Here is a 15577-nt window from a genome sequence, read left to right on the forward strand (position 1 = left end):
GGGCCCTAAAGGACGCTCTGTCTCCAGAGGCTCATCGGAAACAGAGGCATGCGCGTGCGCGATAGCACACACAGGCTCACAAACAGTACACACACGCACAACTCTCTTCTCTTTCTCTCATATGAAAAGTTGCTCTAGCACTAACTTCGAAGGTATCACAAGTGTGTGTCTGTAAGCGAGAGAGACAGGGAGACAGAGAGAGACAGAAACAGACACAGAGGGTCAGTGCGAAATGGCATCCAAATCCAAAACCCTGCACCCTTCCTTCCTTTGGTGGGTATGTTGAGGGAAAAATCACCAAATGACTTTGGAAGTAAGTTTTAGAAGGGTTATGTGGAAAAAGTATTATATAAAATATGATTAATATTCGTCAGATTTAATCGATATGTTATAAATATATATGATCACTGTCATCCAGTTGCTCATTGATTTGTTCGAGTGGCCACTAGTAACATTTTCATTGTGAGCCTTGTTGTGACTGTTTTTGGCATATCGAATATGCCACGGGTAGCTTGACAGGCTCTGCCGTGCGTGCAAGATACTCTTGGGCCCAAAGGGACGCTCTGTCTCCAGAGCCCTTCGGACTGGCCCAGCACCTCCTCAGGCATGCTCCTCTGCTGCACATTACACGGAGATAGTCATCTTGTAGAGGCATCAAAAGGTAGAACCGAAGAAAGGGATGGATAAATCCGCTCCATACACAGCAGCTCGAGAACACTGAACACATGCTAGGTGCGTGAGAGAGAACTGCCCCGAGAGCCCTCGGACGACAGAACGTGACGAAGCCGTCATCTCCCCCTCCCCCCAGGAGGAATCTTTGTCTCTTTTGACAACACCCCTTCCACCCACACTCGCTTGTATTTTTCACACCAGCCCAGCTCAGGTCCTGCATCCACTCACATATGGTTTCATGGGATGGGAGGAGGAAATCCCTGAGCACAGAGTCAGGAGAAAGTCGTGAGCTAGCTGGGTGTGAGCAAACCCAACGAAACAATGCAAACAAAAAAGAATTACGCCAGTACACATTTTTAAAATTGCTTCCATTTTATTTTATTCTTTACTGAATCACCCTGTGGAAAGTTACAAAGCTTACAGGTTGAAGTCTCAGTTATGCGATGCTCAAACACCCATCCATTCACCAGTGCACGTATCCCACCACCAAGAATCACGGTATACCTCCCCTCTTCCCGCCACCTCCCCAGCCCCCCACCGCGCCAGTACACTTTTATAAAAGTCATGTTCATTAAAATGTCTAGGATCACACAAAAGTTATAAATCAAATGTATAAAGTCGCAAACAATTGTCTACAGCTGGAAATCAACCGAGAGATGGTACAGCCCATAAGGCTTCCCCGGAGCACATTTCTGAGTGCTGCACCAGGTCAACCACACCCCGCTTAGGTCTAAGGTCCCAGGGGGCCCTAAAGGACGCTCTGTCTCCAGAGGCTCATCGGAAACAGAGGCATGCGCGTGCGCGATAGCACACACAGGCTCACAAACAGTACACACACGCACAACTCTCTTCTCTTTCTCTCATACGAAAAGTTTCTCTAGCACTAACTTCGAAGGTATCACAAATGTGTGTCTGTAAGAGAGAAAGACAGGGAGTCAGAGAGAGACAGACACAGATACAGAGAGTCAGTGAGAAATGGCATCCACATCCAAAACCCTGCACCCTTCCTTCCTTTGGTGGGTATGTTGAGGGAAAAATCACCAAATGACTTTGGAAGTAAGTTTTAGAAGGGTTATGTGGAAAAAGTATTATATAAAATATAATTAATATTCGTCAGATTTAATCGATATGTTATAAATATATATGATCACTGTCATCCTGTTGCTCATTGATTTGTTCGAGTGGCCACTAGTAACATTTTCATTGTGAGCCTTGTTGTTACTGTTTTTGGCATATCGAATATGCCACGGGTAGCTTGACAGGCTCTGCCGTGCGTGCAAGATACTCTTGGGCCCTAAGGGACGCTCTGTCTCCAGAGCCCTTCGGACTGGCCCAGCACCTCCTCAGGCATGCTCCTCTGCTGCACATTACACGGAGATAGTCTATCTTGTAGAGGCATCAAAAGGTAGAACCGAAGAAAGGGATGGATAAATCCGCTCCATACACAGCAACTCGGGAACACTGAACACATGCTAGGTGCGTGAGAGAGAACTGCCCCGAGAGCCCTCGGACAACAGAACGTGACGAAGCCGTCATCTCCCCCTCCCCCCAGGAGGAATCTTTGTCTTTTTTGACAACACCCCTTCCACCCACACTCGCTTGTATTTTTCACACCAGCCCAGCTCAGGTCCTGCATCCACTCACATATGGTTTCATGGGATGGGAGGAGGAAATCCCTGAGCACAGAGTCAGGAGAAAGTCGTGAGCTAGCTGGGTGTGAGCAAACCCAACGAAACAATGCAAACAAAAAAGAATTACGCCAGTACACATTTTTAAAATTGCTTCCATTTTATTTTATTCTTTACTGAATCACCCTGTGGAAAGTTACAAAGCTTACAGGTTGAAGTCTCAGTTATGCGATGCTGAAACACCCATCCATTCACCAGTGCACGTATCCCACCACCAAGAATCACGGTATACCTCCCCTCTTCCCGCCACCTCCCCAGCCCCCCACCGCGCCAGTACACTTTTATAAAAGTCATGTTCATTAAAATGTCTAGGATCACACAAAAGTTATAAATCAAATGTATAAAGTCGCAAACAATTGTCTACAGCTGGAAATCAACCGAGAGATGGTACAGCCCATAAGGCTTCCCTGAGCACATTTCTGAGTGCTGCACCAGGTCAACCACCACCCCGCTTAGGTCTAAGGTCCCAGGGGGCCCTAAAGGACGCTCTGTCTCCAGAGGCTCATCGGAAACAGAGGCATGCGCGTGCGCGATAGCACACACAGGCTCACAAACAGTACACACACGCACAACTCTCTTCTCTTTCTCTCATACGAAAAGTTTCTCTAGCACTAACTTCGAAGGTATCACAAGTGTGTGTCTGTAAGCGAGAGAGACAGGGAGACAGAGAGAGACAGAAACAGACACAGAGAGTCAGTGCGAAATGGCATCCAAATCCAAAACCCTGCACCCTTCCTTCCTTTGGTGGGTATGTTGAGGGAAAAATCACCAAATGACTTTGGAAGTAAGTTTTAGAAGGGTTATGTGGAAAAAGTATTATATAAAATATGATTAATATTCGTCAAATTTAATCGATATGTTATAAATATATATGATCACTGTCATCCAGTTGCTCATTGATTTGTTCGAGTGGCCACTAGTAACATTTTCATTGTGAGCCTTGTTGTGACTGTTTTTGGCATATCGAATATGCCACGGGTAGCTTGACAGGCTCTGCCGTGCGTGCAAGATACTCTTGGGCCCTAAGGGACGCTCTGTCTCCAGAGCCCTTCGGACTGGCCCAGCACCTCCTCAGGCATGCTCCTCTGCTGCACATTACACGGAGATAGTCTATCTTGTAGAGGCATCAAAAGGTAGAACCGAAGAAAGGGATGGATAAATCCGCTCCATACACAGCAGCTCGAGAACACTGAACACATGCTAGGTGCGTGAGAGAGAACTGCCCCGAGAGCCCTCGGACAACAGAACGTGACGAAGCCGTCATCTCCCCCTCCCCCCAGGAGGAATCTTTGTCTTTTTTGACAACACCCCTTCCACCCACACTCGCTTGTATTTTTCACACCAGCCCAGCTCAGGTCCTGCATCCACTCACATATGGTTTCATGGGATGGGAGGAGGAAATCCCTGAGCACAGAGTCAGGAGAAAGTCGTGAGCTAGCTGGGTGTGAGCAAACCCAACGAAACAATGCAAACAAAAAAGAATTACGCCAGTACACATTTTTAAAATTGCTTCCATTTTATTTTATTCTTTACTGAATCACCGTGTGGAAAGTTACAAATCTTACAGGTTGAACTATCAGTTATGCGATGCTCAAACACCCATCCATTCACCAGTGCACGTATCCCACCACCAAGAACCACGGTATACCTCCCCTCTTCCCGCCACCTCCCCAGCCCCCCACCGCGCCAGTACACTTTTATAAAAGTCATGTTCATTAAAGTGTCTAGGATCACACAAAAGTTATAAATCAAATGTATAAAGTCGCAAACAATTGTCTACAGCTGGAAATCAACCGAGAGATGGTACAGCCCATAAGGCTTCCCCAGAGCACATTTCTGAGTGCTGCACCAGGTCAACCACCACCCCGCTTAGGTCCAGGGTCCCAGGGGGCCCTAAGGGACGCTCTGTCTCCAGAGGCTCATCAGAAACAGAGGCATGCGCGTTCGCGATAGCACACACAAGCTCACAAAGAGTACACACACGCACAACTCTCTTCTCTTTCTCTCATACGAAAAGTTTCTCTAGCACTAACTTCAAAGGTATCACAAGTGTGTGTCTGTAAGAGAGAGAGACAGGGAGACAGAGAGAGACAGAAACAGACACAGAGAGTCAGTGAGAAATGGTATCCAAATCCAAAACCCTGCACCCTTCCTTCCTTTGGTGGGTATGATGAGGGAAAAATCACCAAATGCCTTTGGAAGTAAGTTTTAGAAGGGTTATGTGGAAAAAGTATTATATAAAATATAATTAATATTCGTCAGATTTAATCGATATGTAATAAATATATTTGATCACTGTCATCCTGTTGCTCATTGATTTGTTCGAGTGGCCACTAGTAACATTTTCATTGTGAGCCTTGTTGTGACTGTTTTTGGCATATCGAATATGCCACGGGTAGCTTGACAGGCTCTGCCGTGCGTGCAAGATACTCTTGGGCCCTAAGGGACGCTCTGTCTCCAGAGCCCTTCGGACTGGCCCAGCACCTCCTCAGGCATGCTCCTCTGCTGCACATTACTCGGAGATAGTCTATCTTGTAGAGGCATCAAAAGGTAGAACCGAAGAAAGGGATGGATAAATCCGCTCCATACACAGCAGCTCGGGAACACTGAACACAAGCTAGGTGCGTGAGAGAGAACTGCCCCGAGAGCCCTCGGACAACAGAACGTGACGAAGCCGTCATCTCCCCCTCCCCCCAGGAGGAATCTTTGTCTTTTTTGACAACACCCCTTCCACCCACACTCGCTTGTATTTTTCACACCAGCCCAGCTCAGGTCCTGCATCCACTCACATATGGTTTCATGGGATGGGAGGAGGAAATCCCTGAGCGCAGAGTCAGGAGAAAGTCGTGAGCATTGCTGGGTGTGAGCAAACCCAACGAAACAATGCAAACAAAAAAGAATTACGCCAGTACACATTTTTAAAATTTCATTCATTTTATTTTATTCTTTATTGAATCACCGTGGGCAAAGTTACAAAGCTTACAGGTTGAAGTCTCAGTTATGCGATGCTGAAACACCCACCCCTTCACCAGTGCACGTATCCCACCACCAAGAATCACGGTATACCTCCCCCCTTCCCCCCACCTCCCTAGCCCCCCACCGCGCATGTGTAACTACGCTAGTACACTTTTATAAATGTCATGTTCACTAAAATGTCTAGGATCACACAAAAGTTACAAATCAAATGTATAAAGTAGCCAACAATTGTCCACAGCTGGAAATCAACCGAGAGATGGTACAGCCCATAAGGCTCCCCCGGAGCACAGTTCTGAGTGCCGCACCCGGTTCATCACCACCCCCCCCCCACCCGACACTAGGCCTTATGTTTGCGCGTCCCGGCAAAGACTAAGGGGTGCGAAGCGGCCACCGACATGCTGGGTCATAGGAAAATCGTCTCGGCAGGCAGCAGAGGGCACACGCTTGGTGCCGTGGTGCTGGATCTGGCGCCGGCCGCTGGGCTGTCAGAGGCGGGGCCCCCGTGGGAGCTGAAGGCTGTGCAGGACCCGCAGGCTTTTCTGGCCTTTCCTGCTCTTCCTCTTGGCGGCCGTGGCACACGTTTCTGGGGCAGCTTTCCGGGGCTCAGGCTGCTCCCAGGGCGCCCCGTGGCTGTGTCTGGAGCGGTGGATGACCACTGCGTTGGCGGGCAGGGCGGCAACCGTCCTCCTGAGGCCGGGCGGCGGCTTGGGCCGGCTCTGCTCCTGCAGCCGCCTCCAGCAGTCCAGGCTGATGGCAGAAGAGTCCTCGCAAGGCTCGAGGTGGCCAGACACCGAGGGCTCGCGGTCCCTGGCAGGACGGCCCGGCCGCTCCCTGGGCATCGCCGAGGCCCCGCAGCCTGGCCCCTCCGGGCCGGCCCAGCCCCAGTCGCCGCCGACTCTCTCCCACTCGGCCTTCTGCGCGTAGAAGAGGACGTAGGCCTGCTGGCTGAGGACGCGGGACGCGTCGCAGGCGCTGACCCTGGCGTCGTCCATCTGGTACCACTGGCCGTCCCCCGCTCTGACGTAGCACAGGTAGTGGCCACCGTGAGAGCTCCAGCCCGTGTGCACCAGGACGGCGTAGAGCACGTACGCGAGAGGCCCCTCCTGGCGCTCCGACGTGCAGCCGCCCACGTCCAGGCACTCGGGGTAGCTCACGTGCCCAGCCAGCTTGGCGTCGCCGCCCTGGCAGAACCTCTTCAGCACCAGCATCAGGACCCGCGAGGCCGCGTGCAGGGTCAGCGTCTTGGTGGCGGGCGTCTTCTGGCCGCAGGTGCCGCACAGGTAGGCGTCCTCCCCCTCCAGTCTCTCGGGCCTCACCAGCTCTCGCAGGGCTTGGGCCACGCTCGGCGCCGCTCCCACGTCCAGCGACACGTCCAGGTAAGGTTCAAAGGTGTCGGAGACGGCCAGGCAGCGCAGACACTGCACCTGGGACCGCCAGCGGCCTCCAAAGATGCCCGGGATGTCGGCCGGCTCCCGCCCGCCGTCCTGCGGGCAGCCTTGCTGCATGGCGTCCAGCGTGAACATGAGGAACTCGTGCGCGTCTTCCTGCCGCTCCCTGTGGAATCCGGCCAGCAGCGAGGGGCACGGCGCGAGGACCTCCCCGGGGTGGCGCCGGGCCCGGCCGATGTGCGCCCGCACGCCGCACGACCTGCAGCAGGGCCGCTGGCCGTGGGCGCCGCCATGAAGCCCGGACGCTGCCCAGCTGGCCAGGGCCGGGGTGTAGGTCAGACACTGCAGGGCGGCGTTCACGTAGCAGCTGTTCCCGACGTTCCGCAGCCCGGCTCCCACGGCACGCCCCATCTTCCCCTGGGGAGGGAGAGCCTTGGCGCCAGCCCGGCCCTGGCCCTGGCCCGGGGGAGCCAGACCCACCTGGGACGTCGGGCCCGGCGACTGTAGGGCCGTGGCGCTGCAGACTTCAGCGTTCTTGCTGCTCCAGGATTCGGCGTGTGCCATCTCTTGCCTTGGGGGGAAAGCTGCCCGGTGCAGAGAAGGGGCCTCCGTGCCCCCAGAACTCGGCGACCAAGACTTCGTCGGAACGACGACTTCCCTTGGCAGAGCGCTGGAGAGAAGCCCGAACTCCTGGCAGAGCGCTGGAGAGAAGCCCGAACTCCTGGCAGAGCGCTGGAGAGAGGCCCAACCTCCTGGCAGAGCGCTGGAGAGAAGCCCAACCTCCTGGCGGGCGAGTCCCTAAATACTGTCTGGCCTGACCCAGCAGCCCCTGGACGAGACCCACCCATCTCCAACCTGTCCAATCCCAATGACGGGAGAGTGAGTGTGTGACCAATCCCTCAGCTCACCTGACCCCCAAGCGGACGTCCACAGCAGGCTGTGGCAAGCATAGAGGGTGGCCGGTCCAGGGGGCCCTAAGGGACGCTCTGTCTCCAGAGCCCTTCGGACTGGCCCAGCACCTCCTCAGGCATGCTCCTCTGCTGCACATTACACGGAGATAGTCTATCTTGTAGAGGCATCAAAAGGTAGAACCGAAGAAAGGGATGGATAAATCCGCTCCATACACAGCAGCTCGAGAACACTGAACACAAGCTTGGTGCGTGAGAGAGAACTGCCCCGAGAGCCCTCGGACAACAGAACGTGACGCAGCCGTCATCTCCCCCTCCCCCCAGGAGGAATCTTTGTATTTTTTGACAACACCCCTTCCACCCACACTCGCTTGTATTTTTCACACCAGCCCAGCTCAGGTCCTGCATCCACTCACATATGGTTTCATGGGATGGGAGGAGGAAATCCCTGAGCACAGAGTCAGGAGAAAGTCGTGAGCATTGCTGGGTGTGAGCAAACCCAACGAAACAATGCAAACAAAAAAGAATTACGCCAGTACACATTTTTAAAATTTCATTCATTTTATTTTATTCTTTATTGAATCACCGTGGGCAAAGTTACAAAGCTTACAGGTTGAAGTCTCAGTTATGCGATGCTGAAACACCCATCCATTCACCAGTGCACGTATCCCACCACCAAGTATCACGGTATACCTCCCCCCTTCCCCCCACCTCCCCAGCCCCCCACCGCGCATGTGTAACTACGCCAGTACACTTTTATAAACGTCATGTTCACTAAAATGTCTAGGATCACACAAAAGTTTTAAATCAAATGTATAAAGTAGCAAACAATTGTCCACAGCTGGAAATCAACCGAGAGATGGTACAGCCCATAAGGCTCCCCCGGAGCACAGTTCTGAGTGCCGCACCCGGATCATCACCACCCTCCCCCCCCCACCCGACACTAGGACTTATGTTTGCGCGTCCCGGCAAAGACTAAGGGGTGCGAAGCGGCCACCCACATGCTGGGTCATAGGAAAATCGTCTCGGCAGGCAGCAGAGGGCACACGCTTGGTGCCGTGGTGCTGGATCTGGCGCCGGCCGCTGGGCTGTCAGAGGCGGGGCCCCCGTGGGAGCTGAAGGCTGTGCAGGACCCGCAGGCTTTTCTGGCCTTTCCTGCTCTTCCTCTTGGCGGCCGTGGCACACGTTTCTGGGGCAGCTTTCCGGGGCTCAGGCTGCTCCCAGGGCGCCCCGTGGCTGTGTCTGGAGCGGTGGATGACCACTGCGTTGGCGGGCAGGGCGGCAACCGTCCTCCTGAGGCCGGGCGGCGGCTTGGGCCGGCTCTGCTCCTGCAGCCGCCTCCAGCAGTCCAGGCTGATGGCAGAAGAGTCCTCGCAAGGCTCGAGGTGGCCAGACACCGAGGGCTCGCGGTCCCTGGCAGGACGGCCCGGCCGCTCCCTGGGCATCGCCGAGGCCCCGCAGCCTGGCCCCTCCGGGCCGGCCCAGCCCCAGTCGCCGCCGACTCTCTCCCACTCGGCCTTCTGCGCGTAGAAGAGGACGTAGGCCTGCTGGCTGAGGACGCGGGACGCGTCGCAGGCGCTGACCCTGGCGTCGTCCATCTGGTACCACTGGCCGTCCCCCGCTCTGACGTAGCACAGGTAGTGGCCACCGTGAGAGCTCCAGCCCGTGTGCACCAGGACGGCGTAGAGCACGTACGCGAGAGGCCCCTCCTGGCGCTCCGACGTGCAGCCGCCCACGTCCAGGCACTCGGGGTAGCTCACGTGCCCAGCCAGCTTGGCGTCGCCGCCCTGGCAGAACCTCTTCAGCACCAGCATCAGGACCCGCGAGGCCGCGTGCAGGGTCAGCGTCTTGGTGGCGGGCGTCTTCTGGCCGCAGGTGCCGCACAGGTAGGCGTCCTCCCCCTCCAGTCTCTCGGGCCTCACCAGCTCTCGCAGGGCTTGGGCCACGCTCGGCGCCGCTCCCACGTCCAGCGCCACGTCCAGGTAAGGTTCAAAGGTGTCGGAGACGGCCAGGCAGCGCAGACACTGCACCTGGGACCGCCAGCGGCCTCCAAAGATGCCCGGGATGTCGGCCGGCTCCCGCCCGCCGTCCTGCGGGCAGCCTTGCTGCATGGCGTCCAGCGTGAACATGAGGAACTCGTGCGCGTCTTCCTGCCGCTCCCTGTGGAATCCGGCCAGCAGCGAGGGGCACGGCGCGAGGACCTCCCCGGGGTGGCGCCGGGCCCGGCCGATGTGCGCCCGCACGCCGCACGACCTGCAGCAGGGCCGCTGGCCGTGGGCGCCGCCATGAAGCCCGGACGCTGCCCAGCTGGCCAGGGCCGGGGTGTAGGTCAGACACTGCAGGGCGGCGTTCACGTAGCAGCTGTTCCCGACGTTCCGCAGCCCGGCTCCCACGGCACGCCCCATCTTCCCCTGGGGAGGGAGAGCCTTGGCGCCAGCCCGGCCCTGGCCCTGGCCCGGGGGAGCCAGACCCACCTGGGACGTCGGGCCCGGCGACTGTAGGGCCGTGGCGCTGCAGACTTCAGCGTTCTTGCTGCTCCAGGATTCGGCGTGTGCCATCTCTTGCCTTGGGGGGAAAGCTGCCCGGTGCAGAGAAGGGGCCTCCGTGCCCCCAGAACTCGGCGACCAAGACTTCGTCGGAACGACGACTTCCCTTGGCAGAGCGCTGGAGAGAAGCCCGAACCCCTGGCAGAGCGCTGGAGAGAAGCCCGAACTCCTGGCAGAGCGCTGGAGAGAGGCCCAACCTCCTGGCAGAGCGCTGGAGAGAAGCCCAACCTCCTGGCGGGCGAGTCCCTAAATACTGTCTGGCCTGACCCAGCAGCCCCTGGACGAGACCCACCCATCTCCAACCTGTCCAATCCCAATGACGGGAGAGTGAGTGTGTGACCAATCCCTCAGCTCACCTGACCCCCAAGCGGACGTCCACAGCAGGCTGTGGCAAGCATAGAGGGTGGCCGGTCCAGGGGGCCCTAAGGGACGCTCTGTCTCCAGAGCCCTTCGGACTGGCCCAGCACCTCCTCAGGCATGCTCCTCTGCTGCACAATACACGGAGATAGTCTATCTTGTAGAGGCATCAAAAGGTAGAACCGAAGAAAGGGATGGATAAATCCGCTCCATACACAGCAACTCGGGAACACTGAACACATGCTAGGTGCGTGAGAGAGAACTGCCCCGAGAGCCCTCGGACAACAGAACGTGACGCAGCCGTCATCTCCCCCTCCCCCCAGGAGGAATCTTTGTCTTTTTTGACAACACCCCTTCCACCCACACTCGCTTGTATTTTTCACACCAGCCCAGCTCAGGTCCTGCATCCACTCACATATGGTTTCATGGGATGGGAGGAGGAAATCCCTGAGCACAGAGTCAGGAGAAAGTCGTGAGCTAGCTGGGTGTGAGCAAACCCAACGAAACAATGCAAACAAAAAAGAATTACGCCAGTGCACATTTTTAAAATTGCTTTCATTTTATTTTATTCTTTATTGAATCACCGTGGGGAAAGTTACAAAGCTTACAGGTTGAAGTCTCAGTTATGCGATGCTGAAACACCCATCCATTCACCAGTGCAAGTATCCCACCACCAAGAATCACGGTATACCTCCCCTCTTCCCGCCACCTCCCCAGCCCCCCACCGCGCCAGTACACTTTTATAAAAGTCTTGTTCATTAAAGTGTCTAGGATCACACAAAAGTTATAAATCAAATGTATAAAGTCGCAAACAATTGTCTACAGCTGGAAATCAACCGAGAGATGGTACAGCCCATAAGGCTTCCCCGGAGCACATTTCTGAGTGCTGCACCAGGTCAACCACCACCCCGCTTAGGTCCAGGGTCCCAGGGGGCCCTAAGGGACGCTCTGTCTCCAGAGGCTCATCGGAAACAGAGGCATGCGCGTGCGCGATAGCACACACAGGCTCACAAACAGTACACACACGCACAACTCTCTTCTCTTTCTCTCATACGAAAAGTTTCTCTAGCACTAACTTCGAAGGTATCACAAGTGTGTGTCTGTAAGCGAGAGAGACAGGGAGACAGAGAGAGACAGAAACAGACACAGAGAGTCAGTGAGAAATGGCATCCACATCCAAAACCCTGCACCCTTCCTTCCTTTGGTGGGTATGTTGAGGGAAAAATCACCAAATGACTTTGGAAGTAAGTTTTAGAAGGGTTATGTGGAAAAAGTATTATATAAAATATAATTAATATTCATCAGATTTAATCGATATGTTATAAATATATATGATCACTGTCATCCTGTTGCTCATTGATTTGTTCGAGTGGCCACTAGTAACATTTTCATTGTGAGCCTTGTTGTGACTGTTTTTGGCATATCGAATATGCCACGGGTATCTTGACAGGCTCTGCCGTGCGTGCAAGATACTCTTGGGCCCTACGGGACGCTCTGTCTCCAGAGCCCTTCGGACTGGCCCAGCACCTCCTCAGGCATGCTCCTCTGCTGCACATTACACGGAGATAGTCTATCTTGTAGAGGCATCAAAAGGTAGAACCGAAGAAAGGGATGGATAAATCCGCTCCATACACAGCAGCTCGAGAACACTGAACACAAGCTTGGTGCGTGAGAGAGAACTGCCCCGAGAGCCCTCGGACAACAGAACGTGACGCAGCCGTCATCTCCCCCTCCCCCCAGGAGGAATCTTTGTATTTTTTGACAACACCCCTTCCACCCACACTCGCTTGTATTTTTCACACCAGCCCAGCTCAGGTCCTGCATCCACTCACATATGGTTTCATGGGATGGGAGGAGGAAATCCCTGAGCACAGAGTCAGGAGAAAGTCGTGAGCATTGCTGGGTGTGAGCAAACCCAACGAAACAATGCAAACAAAAAAGAATTACGCCAGTACACATTTTTAAAATTTCATTCATTTTATTTTATTCTTTATTGAATCACCGTGGGCAAAGTTACAAAGCTTACAGGTTGAAGTCTCAGTTATGCGATGCTGAAACACCCATCCATTCACCAGTGCACGTATCCCACCACCAAGTATCACGGTATACCTCCCCCCTTCCCCCCACCTCCCTAGCCCCCCACCGCGCATGTGTAACTACGCCAGTACACTTTTATAAACGTCATGTTCACTAAAATGTCTAGGATCACACAAAAGTTACAAATCAAATGTATAAAGTAGCAAACAATTGTCCACAGCTGGAAATCAACCGAGAGATGGTACAGCCCATAAGGCTCCCCCGGAGCACAGTTCTGAGTGCCGCACCCGGATCATCACCACCCTCCCCCCCCCACCCGACACTAGGACTTATGTTTGCGCGTCCCGGCAAAGACTAAGGGGTGCGAAGCGGCCACCCACATGCTGGGTCATAGGAAAATCGTCTCGGCAGGCAGCAGAGGGCACACGCTTGGTGCCGTGGTGCTGGATCTGGCGCCGGCCGCTGGGCTGTCAGAGGCGGGGCCCCCGTGGGAGCTGAAGGCTGTGCAGGACCCGCAGGCTTTTCTGGCCTTTCCTGCTCTTCCTCTTGGCGGCCGTGGCACACGTTTCTGGGGCAGCTTTCCGGGGCTCAGGCTGCTCCCAGGGCGCCCCGTGGCTGTGTCTGGAGCGGTGGATGACCACTGCGTTGGCGGGCAGGGCGGCAACCGTCCTCCTGAGGCCGGGCGGCGGCTTGGGCCGGCTCTGCTCCTGCAGCCGCCTCCAGCAGTCCAGGCTGATGGCAGAAGAGTCCTCGCAAGGCTCGAGGTGGCCAGACACCGAGGGCTCGCGGTCCCTGGCAGGACGGCCCGGCCGCTCCCTGGGCATCGCCGAGGCCCCGCAGCCTGGCCCCTCCGGGCCGGCCCAGCCCCAGTCGCCGCCGACTCTCTCCCACTCGGCCTTCTGCGCGTAGAAGAGGACGTAGGCCTGCTGGCTGAGGACGTGGGACGCGTCGCAGGCGCTGACCCTGGCGTCGTCCATCTGGTACCACTGGCCGTCCCCCGCTCTGACGTAGCACAGGTAGTGGCCACCGTGAGAGCTCCAGCCCGTGTGCACAAGGACGGCGTAGAGCACGTACGCGAGAGGCCCCTCCTGGCGCTCCGACGTGCAGCCGCCCACGTCCAGGCACTCGGGGTAGCTCACGTGCCCAGCCAGCTTGGCGTCGCCGCCCTGGCAGAACCTCTTCAGCACCAGCATCAGGACCCGCGAGGCCGCGTGCAGGGTCAGCGTCTTGGTGGCGGGCGTCTTCTGGCCGCAGGTGCCGCACAGGTAGGCGTCCTCCCCCTCCAGTCTCTCGGGCCTCACCAGCTCTCGCAGGGCTTGGGCCACGCTCGGCGCCGCTCCCACGTCCAGCGCCACGTCCAGGTAAGGTTCAAAGGTGTCGGAGACGGCCAGGCAGCGCAGACACTGCACCTGGGACCGCCAGCGGCCTCCAAAGATGCCCGGGATGTCGGCCGGCTCCCGCCCGCCGTCCTGCGGGCAGCCTTGCTGCATGGCGTCCAGCGTGAACATGAGGAACTCGTGCGCGTCTTCCTGCCGCTCCCTGTGGAATCCGGCCAGCAGCGAGGGGCACGGCGCGAGGACCTCCCCGGGGTGGCGCCGGGCCCGGCCGATGTGCGCCCGCACGCCGCACGACCTGCAGCAGGGCCGCTGGCCGTGGGCGCCGCCATGAAGCCCGGACGCTGCCCAGCTGGCCAGGGCCGGGGTGTAGGTCAGACACTGCAGGGCGGCGTTCACGTAGCAGCTGTTCCCGACGTTCCGCAGCCCGGCTCCCACGGCACGCCCCATCTTCCCCTGGGGAGGGAGAGCCTTGGCGCCAGCCCGGCCCTGGCCCTGGCCCGGGGGAGCCAGACCCACCTGGGACGTCGGGCCCGGCGACTGTAGGGCCGTGGCGCTGCAGACTTCAGCGTTCTTGCTGCTCCAGGATTCGGCGTGTGCCATCTCTTGCCTTGGGGGGAAAGCTGCCCGGTGCAGAGAAGGGGCCTCCGTGCCCCCAGAACTCGGCGACCAAGACTTCGTCGGAACGACGACTTCCCTTGGCAGAGCGCTGGAGAGAAGCCCGAACTCCTGGCAGAGCGCTGGAGAGAAGCCCGAACTCCTGGCAGAGCGCTGGAGAGAGGCCCAACCTCCTGGCAGAGCGCTGGAGAGAAGCCCAACCTCCTGGCGGGCGAGTCCCTAAATACTGTCTGGCCTGACCCAGCAGCCCCTGGACGAGACCCACCCATCTCCAACCTGTCCAATCCCAATGACGGGAGAGTGAGTGTGTGACCAATCCCTCAGCTCACCTGACCCCCAAGCGGACGTCCACAGCAGGCTGTGGCAAGCATAGAGGGCGGCCGGTCCAGGGGGCCCTAAGGGACGCTCTGTCTCCAGAGCCCTTCGGACTGGCCCAGCACCTCCTCAGGCATGCTCCTCTGCTGCACATTACACGGAGATAGTCTATCTTGTAGAGGCATCAAAAGGTAGAACCGAAGAAAGGGGTGGATAAATCCGCTCCATACACAGCAACTCGGGAACACTGAACACATGCTAGGTGCGTGAGAGAGAACTGCCCCGAGAGCCCTCGGACAACAGAACGTGACGCAGCCGTCATCTCCCCCTCCCCCCAGGAGGAATCTTTGTATTTTTTGACAACACCCCTTCCACCCACACTCGCTTGTATTTTTCACACCAGCCCAGCTCAGGTCCTGCATCCACTCACATATGGTTTCATGGGATGGGAGGAGGAAATCCCTGAGCACAGAGTCAGGAGAAAGTCGTGAGCTAGCTGGGTGTGAGCAAACCCAACGAAACAATGCAAACAAAAAAGAATTACGCCAGTGCACATTTTTAAAATTGCTTTCATTTTATTTTATTCTTTATTGAATCACCGTGGGGAAAGTTACAAAGCTTACAGGTTGAAGTCTCAGTTATGCGATGCTGAAACACCCATCCATTCACCAGTGCAAGTATCCCACCACCAAGAATCACGGTATACCTCCCCTCTTCCCGCCACCTCCCCAGCCCCCC

At 56.3% G+C, this 15577-nt stretch overlaps 3 protein-coding genes across 3 annotated transcripts; all 3 read right to left on the minus strand.

Annotated features, from left to right (window-relative positions):
• Nucleotides 1-5821: 5821 nt before the first annotated feature.
• On the minus strand, nt 5822-7288 carry LOC129405865 (ubiquitin carboxyl-terminal hydrolase 17-like protein 6). The gene has a single exon (XM_055143547.1). The coding sequence runs from the start codon at nt 7286-7288 to the stop codon at nt 5822-5824; it is 1467 nt and encodes a 488-aa protein (XP_054999522.1).
• Nucleotides 7289-8723: 1435 nt separating this feature from the next.
• On the minus strand, nt 8724-10190 carry LOC129405866 (ubiquitin carboxyl-terminal hydrolase 17-like protein 6). Its single transcript, XM_055143548.1, has one exon. It carries the CDS (start codon nt 10188-10190, stop codon nt 8724-8726), a length of 1467 nt encoding a protein of 488 aa, XP_054999523.1.
• Nucleotides 10191-13042: 2852 nt separating this feature from the next.
• Nucleotides 13043-14509, minus strand: LOC129405867 (ubiquitin carboxyl-terminal hydrolase 17-like protein 6). The gene has a single exon (XM_055143549.1). The coding sequence runs from the start codon at nt 14507-14509 to the stop codon at nt 13043-13045; it is 1467 nt and encodes a 488-aa protein (XP_054999524.1).
• Between the last annotated feature and the right edge of the window lie 1068 nt (nt 14510-15577).

This window comes from Sorex araneus, chromosome 6 (genome assembly GCF_027595985.1).
Source record: "Sorex araneus isolate mSorAra2 chromosome 6, mSorAra2.pri, whole genome shotgun sequence".
NCBI lineage: Eukaryota > Metazoa > Chordata > Mammalia > Eulipotyphla > Soricidae > Sorex > Sorex araneus.